Raw genomic sequence first — 17,786 nt, forward strand, 5'->3', positions numbered from 1 at the left:
CATCCTCCTGAAAACGCTAATGATCTGAGGACTGAAAGCACTTGCCCCATGCCAAGTATATGTCAGGACCAGTCAGTGGGCAAACTGAGGGGTTTTAGAAAGCAAAGCAGGCTCTTTCTGACTGTGTGTCTGTGAGGGTTAGGCTGAGTGGAGGTGGGCGTTGGAAAACGCTGTCCTGACACTTCTTTAACAAGGCGGGCAGGGCTGCTCTGTAAATCAGTCCAGTTACTCACTCACTCACCCACCTACTCCTGACTGATTGACTGGCTGACTGACTGACTGACTGGCTGACTGACTGACTGGCTGGCTGGCTGGCTGGCTGACTGACGCCCTCAGATGGAGAAGAAGTGGAGGGGAGGGGGAGGGCACGTGGCATAGGCATAATTTAGTTTTTTTAGGGAAGTGGCTCTGGATAGTAATTTCAAACAGGTAGAGTAGGGACTGTGAATAGTGACTTTACACATGTAGAGTAGGGACTGTGAATAGTGACTTTACACATGTAGAGTAGGGACTGTGAATAGTGATTTCAAACAGGTAGAGTAGGGACTGTGAATAGTGACTTTAAACAGGTAGAGTAGGGACTGTGAATAGTGATTTCAAACAGATAGAGTAGGGACTGTGAATAGTGATTTCAAACAGGCAGAGTAGGGACTGTGAATAGTGACTTTAAACAGGTAGAGTAGGGACTGTGAATAGTGATTTCAAACAGGTAGATTAGGGACTGTGAATAGTAATTTCAAACAGGTAGAGTAGGGACTGTGAATAGTGACTTTACACATGTAGAGTAGGGACTGTGAATAGTGGCTTTACACATGTAGAGTAGGGACTGTGAATAGTGGCTTTACACATGTAGAGTAGGGACTGTGAATAGTGATTTCAAACAGGTAGAGTAGGGACTGTGAATAGTGATTTCAAACAGGTAGAGTAGGGACTGTAAATAGTAATTTCAAACAGGTAGAGTAGGGACTGTGAATAGTGACTTTACACATGTAGAGTAGGGACTGTGAATAGTGGCTTTACACATGTAGAGTAGGGACTGTGAATAGTGATTTCAAACAGGTAGAGTAGGGACTGTGAATAGTGATTTCAAACAGGTAGAGTAGGGACTGTGAATAGTAATTTCAAACAGGTAGAGTAGGGACTGTGAATAGTGACTTTACACATGTAGAGTAGGGACTGTGAATAGTGACTTTACACATGTAGAGTAGGGACTGTGAATAGTGATTTCAAACAGGCAGAGTAGGGACTGTGAATAGTGACTTTAAACAGGTAGAGTAGGGACTGTGAATAGTGATTTCAAACAGGTAGAGTAGGGACTGTGAATAGTGACTTTACACATGTAGAGTAGGAACTGTGAATAGTGACTTTACACATGTAGAGTAGGGACTGTGAATAGTGGCTTTACACATGTAAAGTAGGGACTGTGAATAGTGATTTCAAACAGGTAGAGTAGGGACTGTGAATAGTGATTTTAAACAGGTAGAGTAGGGACTGTGAATAGTAATTTCAAACAGGTAGAGTAGGGACTGTGAATAGTAATTTCAAACAGGCAGAGTAGGGACTGTGAATAGTGATTTCAAACAGGTAGAGTAGGGACTGTGAATAGTAATTTCAAACAGGTAGAGTAGGGACTGTGAATAGTAATTTCAAACAGGCAGAGTAGGGACTGTGAATAGTGACTTTACACATGTAGAGTAGGAACTGTGAATAGTGACTTTACACATGTAGAGTAGGGACTGTGAATAGTGGCTTTACACATGTAGAGTAGGGACTGTGAATAGTGATTTCAAACAGGTAGAGTAGGGACTGTGAATAGTGATTTCAAACAGGCAGAGTAGGGACTGTGAATAGTGACTTTACACATGTAGAGTAGGAACTGTGAATAGTGACTTTACACATGTAGAGTAGGGACTGTGAATAGTGGCTTTACACATGTAGAGTAGGGACTGTGAATAGTGATTTCAAACAGGTAGAGTAGGGACTGTGAATAGTGATTTCAAACAGGCAGAGTAGGGACTGTGAATAGTGACTTTACACATGTAGAGTAGGAACTGTGAATAGTGACTTTACACATGTAGAGTAGGGACTGTGAATAGTGGCTTTACACATGTAGAGTAGGGACTGTGAATAGTGATTTCAAACAGGTAGAGTAGGGACTGTGAATAGTGATTTCAAACAGGCAGAGTAGGGACTGTGAATAGTGACTTTACACATGTAGAGTAGGAACTGTGAATAGTGACTTTACACATGTAGAGTAGGGACTGTGAATAGTGGCTTTACACATGTAGAGTAGGGACTGTGAATAGTGATTTCAAACAGGTAGAGTAGGGACTGTGAATAGTGATTTCAAACAGGCAGAGTAGGGACTGTGAATAGTGACTTTACACATGTAGAGTAGGAACTGTGAATAGTGACTTTACACATGTAGAGTAGGGACTGTGAATAGTGGCTTTACACATGTAGAGTAGGGACTGTGAATAGTGATTTCAAACAGGTAGAGTAGGGACTGTGAATAGTGATTTTAAACAGGTAGAGTAGGGACTGTGAATAGTGATTTCAAACAGGTAGAGTAGGGACTGTGAATAGTGATTTTAAACAGGTAGAGTAGGGACTGTGAATAGTGATTTCAAACAGGTAGAGTAGGGACTGTGAATAGTAATTTCAAACAGGTAGAGTAGGGACTTTGAATAGTGATTTCAAACAGGTAGAGTAAGGACTGTGAATAGTAATTTCAAACAGGTAGAGTAGGGACTGTGAATAGTAATTTCAAACAGGTAGAGTAGGGACTGTGAATAGTGATTTCAAACAGGTAGAGTAGGGACTGTGAATAGTGATTTCAAACAGGTAGAGTGGGGACTGTGAATAGTAATTTCAAACAGGTAGAGTAGGGACTGTGAATAGTTATTTTAAACAGGCAGAGTAGGGACTGTGAATAGTGACTTTACACATGTAGAGTAGGAACTGTGAATAGTGACTTTACACCTGTAGAGTAGGGACTGTGAATAGTGGCTTTACACATGTAGAGTAGGGACTGTGAATAGTGGCTTTACACATGTAGAGTAGGGACTGTGAATAGTGGCTTTACACATGTAGAGTAGGGACTGTGAATAGTGGCTTTACACATGTAGAGTAGGGACTGTGAATAGTGACTTTAAACAGGCAGAGTAGGGACTGTGAATAGTGGCTTTACACATGTAGAGTAGGGACTGTGAATAGTGGCTTTACACATGTAGAGTAGGGACTGTGAATAGTGACTTTAAACAGGCAGAGTAGGGACTGTGAATAGTGACTTTAAACAGGCAGAGTAGGGACTGTGAATAGTGACTTTAAAACAGGCAGAGTAGGGACTGTGAATAGTGATTTCAAACAGGTAGAGTAGGGATTGTGAATAGTTATTTTAAACAGGCAGAGTAGGGACTGTGAATAGTGACTTTACACATGTAGAGTAGGGACTGTGAATAGTGACTTTACACATGTAGAGTAGGAACTGTGAATAGTGGCTTTACACATGTAGAGTAGGGACTGTGAATAGTGGCTTTACACATGTAGAGTAGGGACTGTGAATAGTGGCTTTACACATGTAGAGTAGGGACTGTGAATAGTGGCTTTACACATGTAGAGTAGGGACTGTGAATAGTGATTTCAAACAGGTAGAGTAGGGATTGTGAATAGTTATTTTAAACAGGCAGAATAGGGACTGTGAATAGTGACTTTACACATGTAGAGTAGGAACTGTGAATAGTGACTTTACACATGTAGAGTAGGGACTGTGAATAGTGGCTTTACACATGTAGAGTAGGGACTGTGAATAGTGATTTCAAACAGGTAGAGTAGGGATTGTGAATAGTTATTTTAAACAGGCAGAATAGGGACTGTGAATAGTGACTTTACACATGTAGAGTAGGAACTGTGAATAGTGACTTTACACATGTAGAGTAGGGACTGTGAATAGTGGCTTTACACATGTAGAGTAGGGACTGTGAATAGTGGCTTTACACATGTAGAGTAGGGACGGTGAATAGTGGCTTTACACATGTAGAGTAGGGACTGTGAATAGTGGCTTTACACATGTAGAGTAGGGACTGTGAATAGTGACTTTAAACAGGCAGAGTAGGGACTGTGAATAGTGACTTTAAACAGGTAGAGTAGAAGTAAGAACCAGGAGGGTACAACCAATTCAGCGAGGTTAAGACTTTCACGAGATGTTAGGGTAGATGAAACATGGAAATGAGACATAGTTGAAGTCCTTGTTAGTGACCTGTAAATGCAGAAGACACATTTCAGTTGAAGGCATTCAGTTGTACAACTGACTAGGTGTCCCCATTTCCTTTCCCTTTCCATTTGTGTGTGTGACCTTGTTCTCTCTCGGTCCCTCTCTCTCTCGGTCCCTCTCTCTCTCGGTCTCTCTCTCTCTCTGTCTCTCTAGTTGTCGCCGGCGGCCCAGCAGATGCAGCCGAGCCAGACGATGCAGTCTCCGACCCCTAGCGGTGGGCGCCGCAGGCGGACGGTAGACGAGGACCCTGACGAACGGCGGCGGAAGTTTCTGGAGAGAAACCGAGCGGCGGCCACGCGATGCAGACAGAAGAGGAAAGTATGGGTGGTGTCACTGGAGAAGAAGGCTGAAGAGCTGACCCAGACCAACATGCAGCTTCTGGTAGGATATATGTGGACGAGATGGTTATGTCGCAAATGGCACCCTAGTCCCTATTTAATGCACTACTTTTGACCAGGGCCCATAGGGCCCATAGAGCTCTGGTCAAAAGTAGTGAGCTTATATAGGGAATATGGTGCTATTTGGGACGTGTTGTAGGTCTTCACATTAGACTTCTATGTTCAAAAAGCAGGGAGATGTAGTAAATAAGTTCTCCACTGCAGGGCCACACACCTTTGATGGGGCAGGTGCTCAGAGGGAAAACACTTGTTCTGCTACTGACTGGGGCGACCTGCAGCTGCCCCCTTCCCTGAAAAGACACTAAACATTTCATACAAAGTCATTTGTTTGAAAAAACTGCATTTCACTACACCTGCAATAACATCTGCTAAATATGTGTATGTGACCAATAAAATTAGATTTGAATCATTTGGACCTTTTTTTTCATAAGAGGGCAAAAGGCCAGATGCTCCAGCACCCCTAGAGCTCCATCTGTGTTCGTGCCTGCACCACTGTGTACAGCATTCCAAATAAAGTTTAGTGAATTGAATGCTGTTCATCTCTTGTAAAAGTTAGGTAGCACCCATCTCCAACCCAGACGGGCGGCAGGGTAGCCTAGTGGTTAGAGCGTTAGACTAGTAACCGGAAGGTTGCAAGTTCAAATCCCCGAGCTGACAAAGTACAAATCTGTCGTTCTGCCCCTGAACAGGCAGTTAACCCACTGTTCCTAGGCTGTCATTGAAAATAAGAATTTGTTCTTAACTGACTTGCCTAGTAAAATAAAGGTAAAATTTAAAAAAAGACTTTCTTTCTCCAACTCTACCAATAGTTGTTTTCCTCACGTCTCTGCTTATCTATAGTTCAGATCATGAAGACCAAACACTTTCAATGGCTTGTTGTAGTCCAGTAGTAAAGATGGGGCTTCCGTAGGGGCTTGTTGTAGTCCAGTCTGTTGTTCCGTAGGGGCTTGTTGTAGTTCAGTCTGTTGTTCCGTAGGGGCTTGTTGTAGTCCAGTCTGTTGTTCCGTAGGGGCTTGTTGTAGTCCAGTAGTAAAGATGGGGCTTCCGTAGGGGCTTGTTGTAGTCCAGTAGTAAAGATGGGGCTTCCGTCGGGGCTTGTTGTAGTCCAGTCTGTTGTTCCGTAGGGGCTTGTTGTAGATCAGTCTGTTGTTCCGTAGCGGCTTGTTGTAGTCCAGTCTGTTGTTCCGTAGGGGCTTGTTGTAGTCCAGTCTGTTGTTCCGTAGGGGCTTGTTGTAGTTCAGTCTGTTGTTCCGTAGGGGCTTGTTGTAGTCCAGTCTGTTGTTCCGTAGGGGCTTGTTGTAGTTCAGTCTGTTGTTCCGTAGGGGCTTGTTGTAGTCAGTCTGTTGTTCCGTAGGGGCTTGTTGTAGTCCAGTCTGTTGTTCCGTAGGGGCTTGTTGTAGTCCAGTCTGTTGTTCCGTAGGGGCTTGTTGTAGTCCAGTCTGTTGTTCCGTCGGGGCTTGTTGTAGTCCAGTCTGTTGTTCCGTAGGGGCTTGTTGTAGTCCAGTCTGTTGTTCCGTAGGGGCTTGTTGTAGTTCAGTCTGTTGTTCCGTAGGGGCTTGTTGGAGTCCAGTCTGTTGTTCCGTCGGGGCTTGTTGTAGTCCAGTCTGTTGTTCCGTAGGGGCTTGTTGTAGTTCAGTCTGTTGTTCCGTAGGGGCTTGTTGTAGTCCAGTCTGTTGTTCCGTAGGGGCTTGTTGTAGTTCAGTCTGTTGTTCCGTAGGGGCTTGTTGTAGTCCAGTCTGTTGTTCCGTAGGGGCTTGTTGTAGTCCAGTCTGTTGTTCCGTAGGGGCTTGTTGTAGTCCAGTCTGTTGTTCCGTAGGGGCTTGTTGTAGTCCAGTCTGTTGTTCCGTAGGGGCTTGTTGTAGTCCAGTCTGTTGTTCCGTAGGGGCTTGTTGTAGTCCAGTCTGTTGTTCCGTAGGGGCTTGTTGTAGTCCAGTCTGTTGTTCCGTAGGGGCTTGTTGTAGTCCAGTCTGTTGTTCCGTAGGGGCTTGTTGTAGTCCAGTCTGTTGTTCCGTCGGGGCTTGTTGTAGTCCAGTCTGTTGTTCCGTAGGGGCTTGTTGTAGTCCAGTCTGTTGTTCCGTAGGGGCTTGTTGTAGTCCAGTCTGTTGTTCCGTCGGGGCTTGTTGTAGTTCAGTCTGTTGTTCCGTAGGGGCTTGTTGTAGTCCAGTCTGTTGTTCCGTAGGGGCTTGTTGTAGTCCAGTCTGTTGTTCCGTAGGGGCTTGTTGTAGTTCAGTCTGTTGTTCCGTAGGGGCTTGTTGTAGTCCAGTCTGTTGTTCCGTAGGGGCTTGTTGTAGTCCAGTCTGTTGTTCCGTAGGGGCTTGTTGTAGTCCAGTCTGTTGTTCCGTAGCGGCTTGTTGTAGTTCAGTCTGTTGTTCCGTAGGGGCTTGTTGTAGTTCAGTCTGTTGTTCTGTAGGGGCTTGTTGTAGTCCAGTCTGTTGTTCCGTAGGGGCTTGTTGTAGTTCAGTCTGTTGTTCCGTAGGGGCTTGTTGTAGTTCAGTCTGTTGTTCCGTAGCGGCTTGTTGGAGACCAGTCTGTTGTTCCGTAGGGGCTTGTTGTAGTCCAGTCTGTTGTTCCGTAGGGGCTTGTTGTAGTCCAGTCTGTTGTTCCGTCGGGGCTTGTTGTAGTCCAGTCTGTTGTTCCGTAGGGGCTTGTTGTAGTCCAGTCTGTTGTTCCGTAGGGGCTTGTTGTAGTCCAGTCTGTTGTTCCGTAGCGGCTTGTTGTAGTCCAGTCTGTTGTTCCGTAGGGGCTTGTTGTAGTCAGTCTGTTGTTCCGTAGGGGCTTGTTGTAGTCCAGTCTGTTGTTCCGTAGGGGCTTGTTGTAGTCCAGTCTGTTGTTCCGTAGGGGCTTGTTGTAGTCCAGTCTGTTGTTCCGTAGCGGCTTGTTGTAGTTCAGTCTGTTGTTCTGTAGGGGCTTGTTGTAGTCCAGTCTGTTGTTCCGTAGGGGCTTGTTGTAGTCCAGTCTGTTGTTCCGTAGGGGCTTGTTGTAGTCCAGTCTGTTGTTCCGTAGGGGCTTGTTGTAGTTCGTTCTGTTGTTCTGTAGGGGCTGGTTGTAGTTCTAGGAGGCAGACACTCAGAGATACAGACAATTTTCAACCATAAATCAAAACCAGCCCCTGAAATGATGTCTGTCTTTTGACATTCCTAACAACGAGCTGGTTAATTTATTTGTCATAGTTTTGTTAAATTCCAATTAAGATTGAAATCTTAATCCTGTAATTGTACATGGTTTTAGCAATGATAATACTCTTAATCGCAATATTGATGCAGAATGTTTATTGTGAGTTTTGCAGTGAGGCTTAAACAAGCTATTTTCCTTTTATAAAGAATCAATTCAACAACAAAAAAAGCAGAATTTATTGACCAAGCAAAGATAATCACTCAGTCCAGCTAACAGTAAATCTCTCTTATTGTGCTCAAAATGTGTGTCAGTGGGTAACTGTAAAGCACTTTATGGAAACTGCTGATGTAAAAGGGGCTTTATTAAACACATTTGATTGATTGCTTGTTGTCAGAATGAGGTGACCATGCTGAAGAACGAGGTGACCCAACTCAAGCAGCTCCTCCTCACCCATAAAGACTGCCCCATCACCACTCTGCAGAAAGACTCCCAAGGTTACCTCAGTGAGTAGCTTGTTTGCACGCACACACACACGCACACACACACACACACCACACACCCATACCCACACACACCAACACACACACAAAACCCCAAAACATACACATACACACACACAAAACCCCAAAACACACACACACAAAATCCCAAAACACACACACAAGCAAAACCCCGAAACACACACACACACACAAAACCCCAAAACACACACACACACACAAACAAGCAAAACCCCAAAACACACACACACACACAAACAAGCAAAACCCCGAAACACACACACACAAAACCCCAAAACACACACACACACAAACAAGCAAAACCCCGAAACACACACACACACATCCCTGTGCCGTATCATTAGTGTGCAGCTGAACCTGCATAGAGAACCTTCCCAGTTCTCCAGCCATACAGTGTCTGTGTGTATGAGTTAGAAGCAGTCCTGAGGTTAGGGTGCCCAGTCCAGGGTGGTGACAGTCAAGACATCCTGTCCCACACTCACCGCACTATGAGGACATATGGATCCAGCCATGTGTATCACACAGGGTGCACGGATGCTGGCAGCAGCCACGCTGTTTCATGGATGGGGGAGAGAGGCACGAGGATACCACCCGGCCTGGAAGTCTGGTACTGGTCATCACAACCCCAGAATATGAGGCCTGTTTTTCCATCAGAAGTGGACCGGAGTCATAGAACTAAACCACAGGTCGCTGCAGAGATTCCACTGAAAAAAAGATGTCAGACTCCAGACTCCCATGTTCAGTCCCGCTGGTCCCGGTCCCCCTGCTGGTTATTGGACTGTTCCACAGCAGCAGACTATGACATCAGAACCCCACCCTCTGATATGGATAGGGCCTTCTGCCTTCTCCCTGTGCTGTGAGGCTTCAGCAGACAGACAGGGGAAAAGCAGGCTCACTTCCCCTCACACTGCCCTGCTCTCACTGGCTGCTTGTTTAGAGGGTGAGTAGACTGGGCTGACTGACTGGGAGAGACTTGCATTGATAAGCCCAGTCTGTCTGTGTACAGATGTCACTCCTAGTATGTTGTGAAAATGTATCAAACATGTTTTCAAAGGGATAAAAAAGTTTTAAAATGCATGTTTATTTGACCCTTTCATACATAGGATGCAGCTACAGTAATGGGTGGATAATTGATAACCTTTCAGACAATTTACAAAGCGTCTACCTTTTCAGACAGTAGAATTCTGCTCCAGCATAGAATGTTCTATTGTTTCCCTGACAACAATAAACATTGATTGATGGGGCGGCAGGTAGCCTAGTGGTTAGAGTGTTGGACTTGTAAACGAAGCGTTGCAAGATCGAATCCCTGAGCTGACAAGGTAAAAATTTGTTCTGCCCCTGAACAAGGCAGTCAACCCACTGTTCCTAGGCCGTCATTGAAAATAAGAATTTGTTCTTAATTGACTTGGTTAAATAAAAAAACGTGCTTTTGTTTTTCTGCAGTTTTTTGTGGTACATGTGTTTTCTTTCTACTAAATGCACTTAACAAACTTCAAAGTACTTTTCTTAGGAGCGACTGGTCTGAGCGCAGGCAGATGGAGATCATTTGATTGACAGTTCTGGTTGCCTAGTGATGGATGTTAGCCCGGCTTCAGAAGCGGCAGCCCGTTCAGTGGTGCTTCAGAACGAAAGGTTTCGTGGAGGCTTTTAAACAGCTGCAGTGTAACCTTTCAGACAGGCAACAAACATGCCGAAGCCGAGGCGCTTTCAACGCGCCTCATTCTGCTGGTCTGAAAGGAGGATAATACATGTTTGGTTGGAAAACACAACGCTCAGTGGGTTATACTGCACATAGAAATGTAACAGTTCTATATTTGGTGAAAATTAAGAGGTTTTTAACTGTTGGACCGTGTTTGTTTAGATAAACAGACATCTAGAGAGAGTTGTTCTATTGAGGGTTTCATGTTCACTACACACCCATTCATGTTGATACACACACACACACACACACACACACACACACACACACACACACACACACACACACACACACACACACACACACACACACACACACACACACACACACACACACACACACACACACAATTGCCAATCGTCCTCTCACCCTGTGTGTTGTCCTCCTCCCCTCAGGTCCAGACAGCAGTCCAGCAGGCAGCCCGGCCCCAGCCTGCTCCCAGCAGCAGGTCATCCAGCACAACAACATCACCACCTCCAGCACAGCTGTAGGGGGCAGCACTGTGCACGGCCTGCCCAACCACCGCACAGACATCAACCCCATCCACTAGAGACAAGACAGAGAGAGACTACAAGTACCCCCCCCCCCCAGTCTGTACCCCCCAGCCCCCAAACTGTACCCCCGGCCCCCAACCCCTACCCCCAGCCCCCAACTTGTACCCCCAGCCCCCAACTTGTACCCCCAGCCCCCAACTTGTACCCCCAGCCCCCAACCCGTACCCCCAGCTCCCAACCCGTACCCCCAGCCCCAACCCCATCCCATCCCTGGTCTAACCCCCCTTCCCTGGCTCTCTGAGGGCTGTCTGTCTGTCTGTCTGTCAGTACGGGACGGGCGGCATCACACACTGCCTCCATCTCCAGGACCAGGTCCAGAGAAACCTCTGGAGAGAAACCTCTGGAGGGAAACCTCTGAAGAGAAACCTCTGGAGAGAAACCTCTGGAGAGAAACCTCTGGAGAGAAACCTCTGGAGAGAAACCTCTGGAGGGAAACCTCTGGAGAGAAACCTCTGGAGGGAAACCTCTGGAGGGAAACCTCTGGAGGGAAACCTCTGGAGGGAAACCTCTGGAGAGAAACCCCTGGAGAGAAACCTCTGGAGAGGAACCTCTGGAGGGAAACCTCTGGAGGGAAACCTCTGGAGAGAAACCTCTGGAGAGAAACCTCTGGAGAGAAACCTCTGGAGAGAAACCTCTGGAGGGAAACCTCTGGAGAGAAACCTCTGGAGGGAAACCTCTGGAGAGAAACCTCTGGAGAGAAACCTCTGGAGAGAAACCTCTGGAGAGAAACCTCTGGAGAGAAACCCCTGGAGAGAAACCTCTGAAGAGAAACCTCGGAGGCTTGCAGGGCTGCTCTTTCTACCGTAGCTATAGTAGTATTTTTATAGACCTTTTTAACTAATATGTGTTCTCTGGGTTTGTCTTCGTTCTTGTTTGTCTTCTATTTTTGTCTCATGTTTTTTATCTATTTTAAATTTGTACTTTAGTTGAAAGGGAGTTTTGCAATTCATGCAGCATTAACCCGTGTGGAGTTTTTGTGATGTCATACCTCTGTTAGACCGACACCCCCACCGGGTCACTGTGGTGACACAGCAACGGGACATGAGCCTCAGACCGTCACCTCTGTGACCCTCCCTAACGTCACCTCTGTGACTATGTCTGTGTCTCAAATAGAACATTTTCCTCTATAAAGGCCACTACCTTTGACCAGAGCCTTATGAGTAAATGCCATTTGGGATGATTATCTTGTATGTGTGCTTGTGACTGATGGATTGACTAGCAGAGATTGAGTCTGAGTACCACTGTCAGATAAGTATGTGTCAGATAGTTACTGTGTTGAATAGTGCAATGTTCTGGTTTCATGTGTAACATACAGGGTATGTAGTGTCAGGTACTTGATCAGATGCTTAGCTAAGAAAGTGTGTGGGATGCTACTGCCTCCACGTTGTTGATGTTGTTGTTTTTAACCAAGTCGAACTGTTGCCATGATATGCTATTACTTAGTTACCTACCGGAATCTGGCGTTTCTATTGAATTATGCTCTTTTTCTAGAAAGGACCCTGACTGTTACCCTAGCAACCCATCAATGCCATTTAGAGGGCGTTACATGTAATGAAAGATTGAACGGTGTTGAGAATATGTTCAAATTGAAGCAATACATCCTAGTATTGTTGTTCTATCAGCCATATTGCCCTGCACTGTGATACCAGCTAGCCGAGGCAGCTCTGGAGGCTGACCCCTGACCTCTGTCTCCTCCACTCTCCTGGAGGCTGTCCCCTGACCGCTGTCTCATCCACTCTCCTGGAGGCTGTCCCCTGACCGCTGTCTCATCCACTCTCCTGGAGGCTGTCCCCTGACCCCTGTCTCCTCCATTCTCCTGGAGGCTGACCCCTGTCTCCTCCACAATTCTGGAGGCTTACCCCTGTCTCCTGCACTCTCCTGGAGGCTGACCCCTGTCTCCTCCACTCTTCTGGAGGCTGACCCCTGTCTCCTCCACTCTTCTGGAGGCTTACCCCTGTCTCCTCCACTCTTCTGGAGGCTGACCCCTGTCTCCTCCACTCTTCTGGAGGCTTACCCCTGTCTCCTCCACTCTTCTGGAGGCTTACCCCTGTCTCCTCCACTCTCCTGGAGGCTTACCCCTGTCTCCTCCACTCTCCAGGAGGCTGACCCCTGTCTCCTGCACTCTCCTGGAGGCTGACCCATCTCCTCCACTCTTCTGGAGGCTTACCCCTGTCTCCTGCACTCTCCTGGAGGCTGACCCCTGACCCCTGTCTCCTCCACTCTTCTGGAGGCTTACCCCTGTCTCCTGCACTCTCCTGGAGGCTGACCCCTGTCTCCTGCACTCTCCTGGAGACTGACCCCTGACTCCTCCACTCTCTCGGAGGCTGACCCCTGACTCCTCCACTCTCTCGGAGGCTGACCCCTGACTCCTCCACTCTCCTGGAGGCTGACCCTGTCTCCTCCACTCTTCTGGAGGCTGAACCCCGTCTCCTCCACTCTCCTGGAGGCTGACCCTTGACCCCTGTCTCCTCCACTCTCCTGGAGACTGACCCCTGTCTACTGCACTCTCTCGGAGGCTGACCCCTGACTCCTCCACTCTCCTGGAGGCTGACCCTGTCTCCTCCACTCTTCTGGAGGCTTACCCCTGTCTCCTCCACTCTTCTGGAGGCTTACCCCTGTCTCCTGCACTCTCCTGGAGGCTGACCCCTGTCTCCTCCACTCTTCTGGAGGCTTACCCCTGTCTCCTGCACTCTCCTGGAGGCTGACTCCTGACCCGTCTCCTCCACTCTCCTGGAGGCTGACCCGTGTCTCCTCCACTCTCCTGGAGGCTGACCCCTGACCCCTCCACTCTCCTGGAGGCAGACCCCTGTCTCCTCCACTCTCCTGGAGGCTGATCCCCGTCTCCTCCACTCTCCTGGAGGCTGACCCCTGACCCGTCTCCTCCACTCTCCTGGAGGCTGACTCCTGACCCCTGTCTCCTCCACTCTCCTGGAGGCTGACCCCTGACCCCTGTCTCCTCCACTCTCCTGGAGGCTGACCCCTGACCCGTGTCTCCTCCACTCTCCTGGAGGCTGACCCCTGACCCCTGTCTCCTCCACTCTCCTGGAGACTGACCCCTGACCCGTGTCTCCTCCACTCTCCTGGAGGCTGACCCCTGACCCGTCTCCTCCACTCTCCAGGACCAAGTAAAGCTTTAAGAGACATCTCCTTCGGTGTAGTTCTAGTGTTGCTGCAGCCAGGCTTCCAGAATCAGCGGCACATTCCAAATGACCTGAACATTCCAGATATGAGCCTTGTCCTCTGTCTGCCTCAATATGTCAGCTGGGGTTGTCATACTGTAGGAGACATATAGAGAGAGATAGTCTGCTAAATGACTTAAATGTAAATGTAAATGAGATAGTTGATTGAGTCTATGCTTTTGTAGTCTGACTGTCAGTGTGTGTTTGACAGTTGAAGAACGATTGGCTGAGTTTCTATCCCTTTATAATGCAAAGGTCTTACAACCATCTCTAACGAGGCTCAGCAGTTTTAGCCGAATGTTTTCCAAAACATCACAATGTGCCTGAACTTGTCTTTTTTTATTACTAAGTGGAATGTCAATTGTTTCAAATACTTTTTAATCATCATGAACTTTTCCATTGAGCTAGCAAGCCTTTATAAATCATCGTTCCCCCAGTCTCAGTGAGTGTAGCGTTGATGGACACTGTGTGTCTGCTGTTGGTGTGTTTTTATGCCATTTAGCAGAGGTCTTTATTCAAACCACGTAGTCATGTATACATTCTTTATGTGTGGATGGTCACGGGAATCAAACCCACTATCCTGTTGTTGCGAGTGTCATGCTCTACCAACTGACCTACAGAGAACCAGTGTGTTGTCAGGGAGTTTAGTCTGTAAGGGCAAAACCAGCTGGCTGACTGACCAGGGAGGAAAAAGCTGACCTTCAGTCTAACCTCTCCATTCTAGCTCCAACCCAGCTCTCCCACAGACCGGCTGACATGTCTGTGTGTGTGTGTCTGTGTGTGTGTGTGTCTGTGTGTGTGTGTGTGTGTCTGTCTGTCTGTCTCTGTGTAGGTGTGTGTGTGTGTGTTTTCCATCAACACATCTTCCAATAGCCCTAACCAGTAGGAACGCTCAATATTCACTTTAGTTTTGACCACAACTCTGTCATGCTTGCTCAAGTCACCCCTTAGTTAGCACTGATCTGGGATCAGTTTACGCTCCCCATATCCAAACCTAAACCATTAGTGGAGGGGATTCTAAACTGTACAGGCGGACATAAGAGACAGGGTAGTGAGTTCAGTGTCTGGGAGAAACTCCACTTTTCCCTGAACATGTTGATACTTCAGCAGGACTAGTAGTACCTATGACTACATCCTTTAGTAGGAGTGAGCCAAGCAGCTCTACAGACAGGTGAGCTAGAGAGACATCATGTCGCTGTCTATGCACTTTGACCTCTGGGATATCCAGAGGGTAGAATAGCCATATTGAGGTCTGTGATGCCCGGTTCAATACACCAGCGAGACTGTGTGACTGACTGTTGATCTGTAGAGAGACTGACTGACTGTTGATCTGTAGAGGCTGACTGACTGATGCTCTGTAGAGACTGACGATCTGTAGAGACTGACTGAGTGGCTGTTGATCTGTAGAGAGACTGACTGACTGACTGTTGCTCTGTAGAGACTGACTGCATGGCAGTGACTGTTACTCTGTAGAGACTGACTGCATGGCAGTGACTGTTACTCTGTAGAGACTGACTGCATAGTAGTGACTGTTACTCTGTAGAGACTGACTGCATAGTAGTGACTGTTACTCTGTAGAGACTGACTGCATAGTAGTGACTGTTACACTGTAGAGACTGACTGCATGGCAGTGACTGTTACTCTGTAGAGACTGACTGCATGGCAGTGACTGTTACTCTGTAGAGACTGACTGCATGGCAGTGACTGTTACTCTGTAGAGACTGACTGCATAGTAGTGACTGTTACTCTGTAGAGACTGACTGCATAGTAGTGACTGTTACTCTGTAGAGACTGACTGCATAGTAGTGACTGTTACACTGTAGAGACTGACTGCATGGCAGTGACTGTTACTCTGTAGAGACTGACTGCATGGCAGTGACTGTTACTCTGTAGAGACTGACTGCATGGCAGTGACTGTTACTCTGTAGAGACTGACTGCATGGCAGTGACTGTTACTCTGTAGAGACTGACTGCATAGTAGTGACTGTTACTCTGTAGAGACTGACTGCATGGCAGTGACTGTTACTCCGTAGAGACTGACTGCATGGCAGTGACTGTTACTCTGTAGAGACTGACTGCATGGCAGTGACTGTTACTCTGTAGAGACTGACTGCATGGCAGTGACTGTTACTCTGTAGAGACTGACTGCATGGCAGTGACTGTTACTCTGTAGAGACTGACTGCATAGTAGTGACTGTTACTCTGTAGAGACTGACTGCATAGTAGTGACTGTTACACTGTAGAGACTGACTGCATGGCAGTGACTGTTACTCTGTAGAGACTGACTGCATGGCAGTGACTGTTACTCTGTAGAGACTGACTGCATGGCAGTGACTGTTACTCTGTAGAGACTGACTGCATGGCAGTGACTGTTACTCTGTAGAGACTGACTGCATGGCAGTGACTGTTACTCTGTAGAGACTGACTGCATAGTAGTGACTGTTACTCTGTAGAGACTGACTGCATAGTAGTGACTGTTACTCTGTAGAGACTGACTGCATGGCAGTGACTGTTACACTGTAGAGACTGACTGCATGGCAGTGACTGTTACTCTGTAGAGACTGACTGCATGGCAGTGACTGTTACTCTGTAGAGACTGACTGCATGGCAGTGACTGTTACTCTGTAGTGACTGACTGCATAGTAGTGACTGTTACTCTGTAGAGACTGACTGCATAGTAGTGACTGTTACTCTGTAGAGACTGACTGCATGGCAGTGACTGTTACTCTGTAGTGACTGACTGCATAGTAGTGACTGTTACTCTGTAGAGACTGACTGCATAGTAGTGACTGTTACTCTGTAGAGACTGACTGCATGGCAGTGACTGTGCCTAATGGTGAGGCTCCACAGGGTGCTCCTTATAAAGCTTTAAACACGTACCTTTCAGATGTGTTACTACAACATTGTTCAGCTCCAGTTTGGCTCACTGTGAAAGGTAGCTAACTAAATGAATAAGGTCAACTGGAAACATGCATTCACTTTTTCTCCAGTGTGATGCACAAAGGTCTTGTAGAACGGCTCGGGCAGTGGGTTTGAGGTGTGTGTGCACGTGTGTGATAACAACTGAACTTATGAAAGGTTGAACATGTATTAAGGGCTTCCTGTATTGCAAACAAGTGAAACACCTACAAAGCGCCTTATTTCATCGACTTTGTATTTTCTTTTGAATCTCTAAACGTTGTGGCTTATTACTTTCACCAACTACTTGAGTATTTAACTGTTCTGAAATAAAACATGTTGCATCATGGGGAATATATGGCATTGACCTCAACATATTCAACTGGAATTGTTGTTAGATGTTTTGTTGGAATAACAGCTAATAGTGTGGAGTTTCTAGTTAACAGACCGGTCAAGCATAAGGAAGACTGGTTTGTCTAACTGTACAGGCAGACATAAAGACAGGTTAGTGAGTTCAGGATGACTGTCTGTGTGGGTTTCTGGGAGAGAGGTGGAGGACAATGCCTGCACATTAATACAAGTATAAATGTATCATTTTAAATATAAAACTATAAATATTGTATAGAATGTCATTCATTTTTATAATCTTGACTGTACATGTAATGCAACCACCTCTCTTTTTGAAAGGAGTCTGATGTTTTGTACATGTATGTAAATGATGTTTTTGCGTAGCACTTGTTTGCAGCCTTCTCAGCGTATGTTCGTCAAGGTTCATTTCCGCGCTTCGATACGTGTCCTCGGTGTATTAAACGTAATGGATGGATGAACTCAGAAATGCCTGCTTAACTTTGGACATGTTTGTGTGTCTCATCACAGCATATTGTTTGGTCTGCGTTTGGTTCAGCAGTTGTTCAGATGTTACACATCACTGCGGCTACATTACAGCAGGAGAATAAAGCACTTGTTCTGTAACAATACTCAGCTGCCTCAAATGTCTTCAGATGTAGCTTTTGAAGCACAGACAAACCATATAACCTTAAAATGTACACCAACTATACACCAGTGGAGGCTGGTGAGGGGAGGACGGCACATAATGATGTTGCAGTTGTGGTGCGCCTGGCACCTACTTCCATACCCTGTTCAAAGGCAC

At 46.7% G+C, this 17,786-nt stretch overlaps 1 protein-coding gene across 1 annotated transcript in view; it reads left to right on the plus strand.

The window, feature by feature from the left end:
• Positions 1-10,649, plus strand: part of LOC135529509 (cyclic AMP-responsive element-binding protein 5-like) — a 72,843-nt gene extending 62,194 nt beyond the window's left edge. Inside the window, exons 4-6 of the mRNA XM_064958199.1 lie at positions 4,427-4,654; positions 8,180-8,288; positions 10,401-10,649. Coding sequence (XP_064814271.1) covers positions 4,427-4,654; positions 8,180-8,288; positions 10,401-10,555 — 492 coding nt within the window. The 3' untranslated portion in view covers positions 10,556-10,649. The remainder of the gene's footprint in view (positions 1-4,426; positions 4,655-8,179; positions 8,289-10,400) is intronic.
• The last annotated feature ends 7,137 nt before the right edge of the window (positions 10,650-17,786 follow it).

Source organism: Oncorhynchus masou, unplaced genomic scaffold, assembly GCF_036934945.1.
Source record: "Oncorhynchus masou masou isolate Uvic2021 unplaced genomic scaffold, UVic_Omas_1.1 unplaced_scaffold_1173, whole genome shotgun sequence".
In the NCBI taxonomy this organism is placed as follows: domain Eukaryota; kingdom Metazoa; phylum Chordata; class Actinopteri; order Salmoniformes; family Salmonidae; genus Oncorhynchus; species Oncorhynchus masou.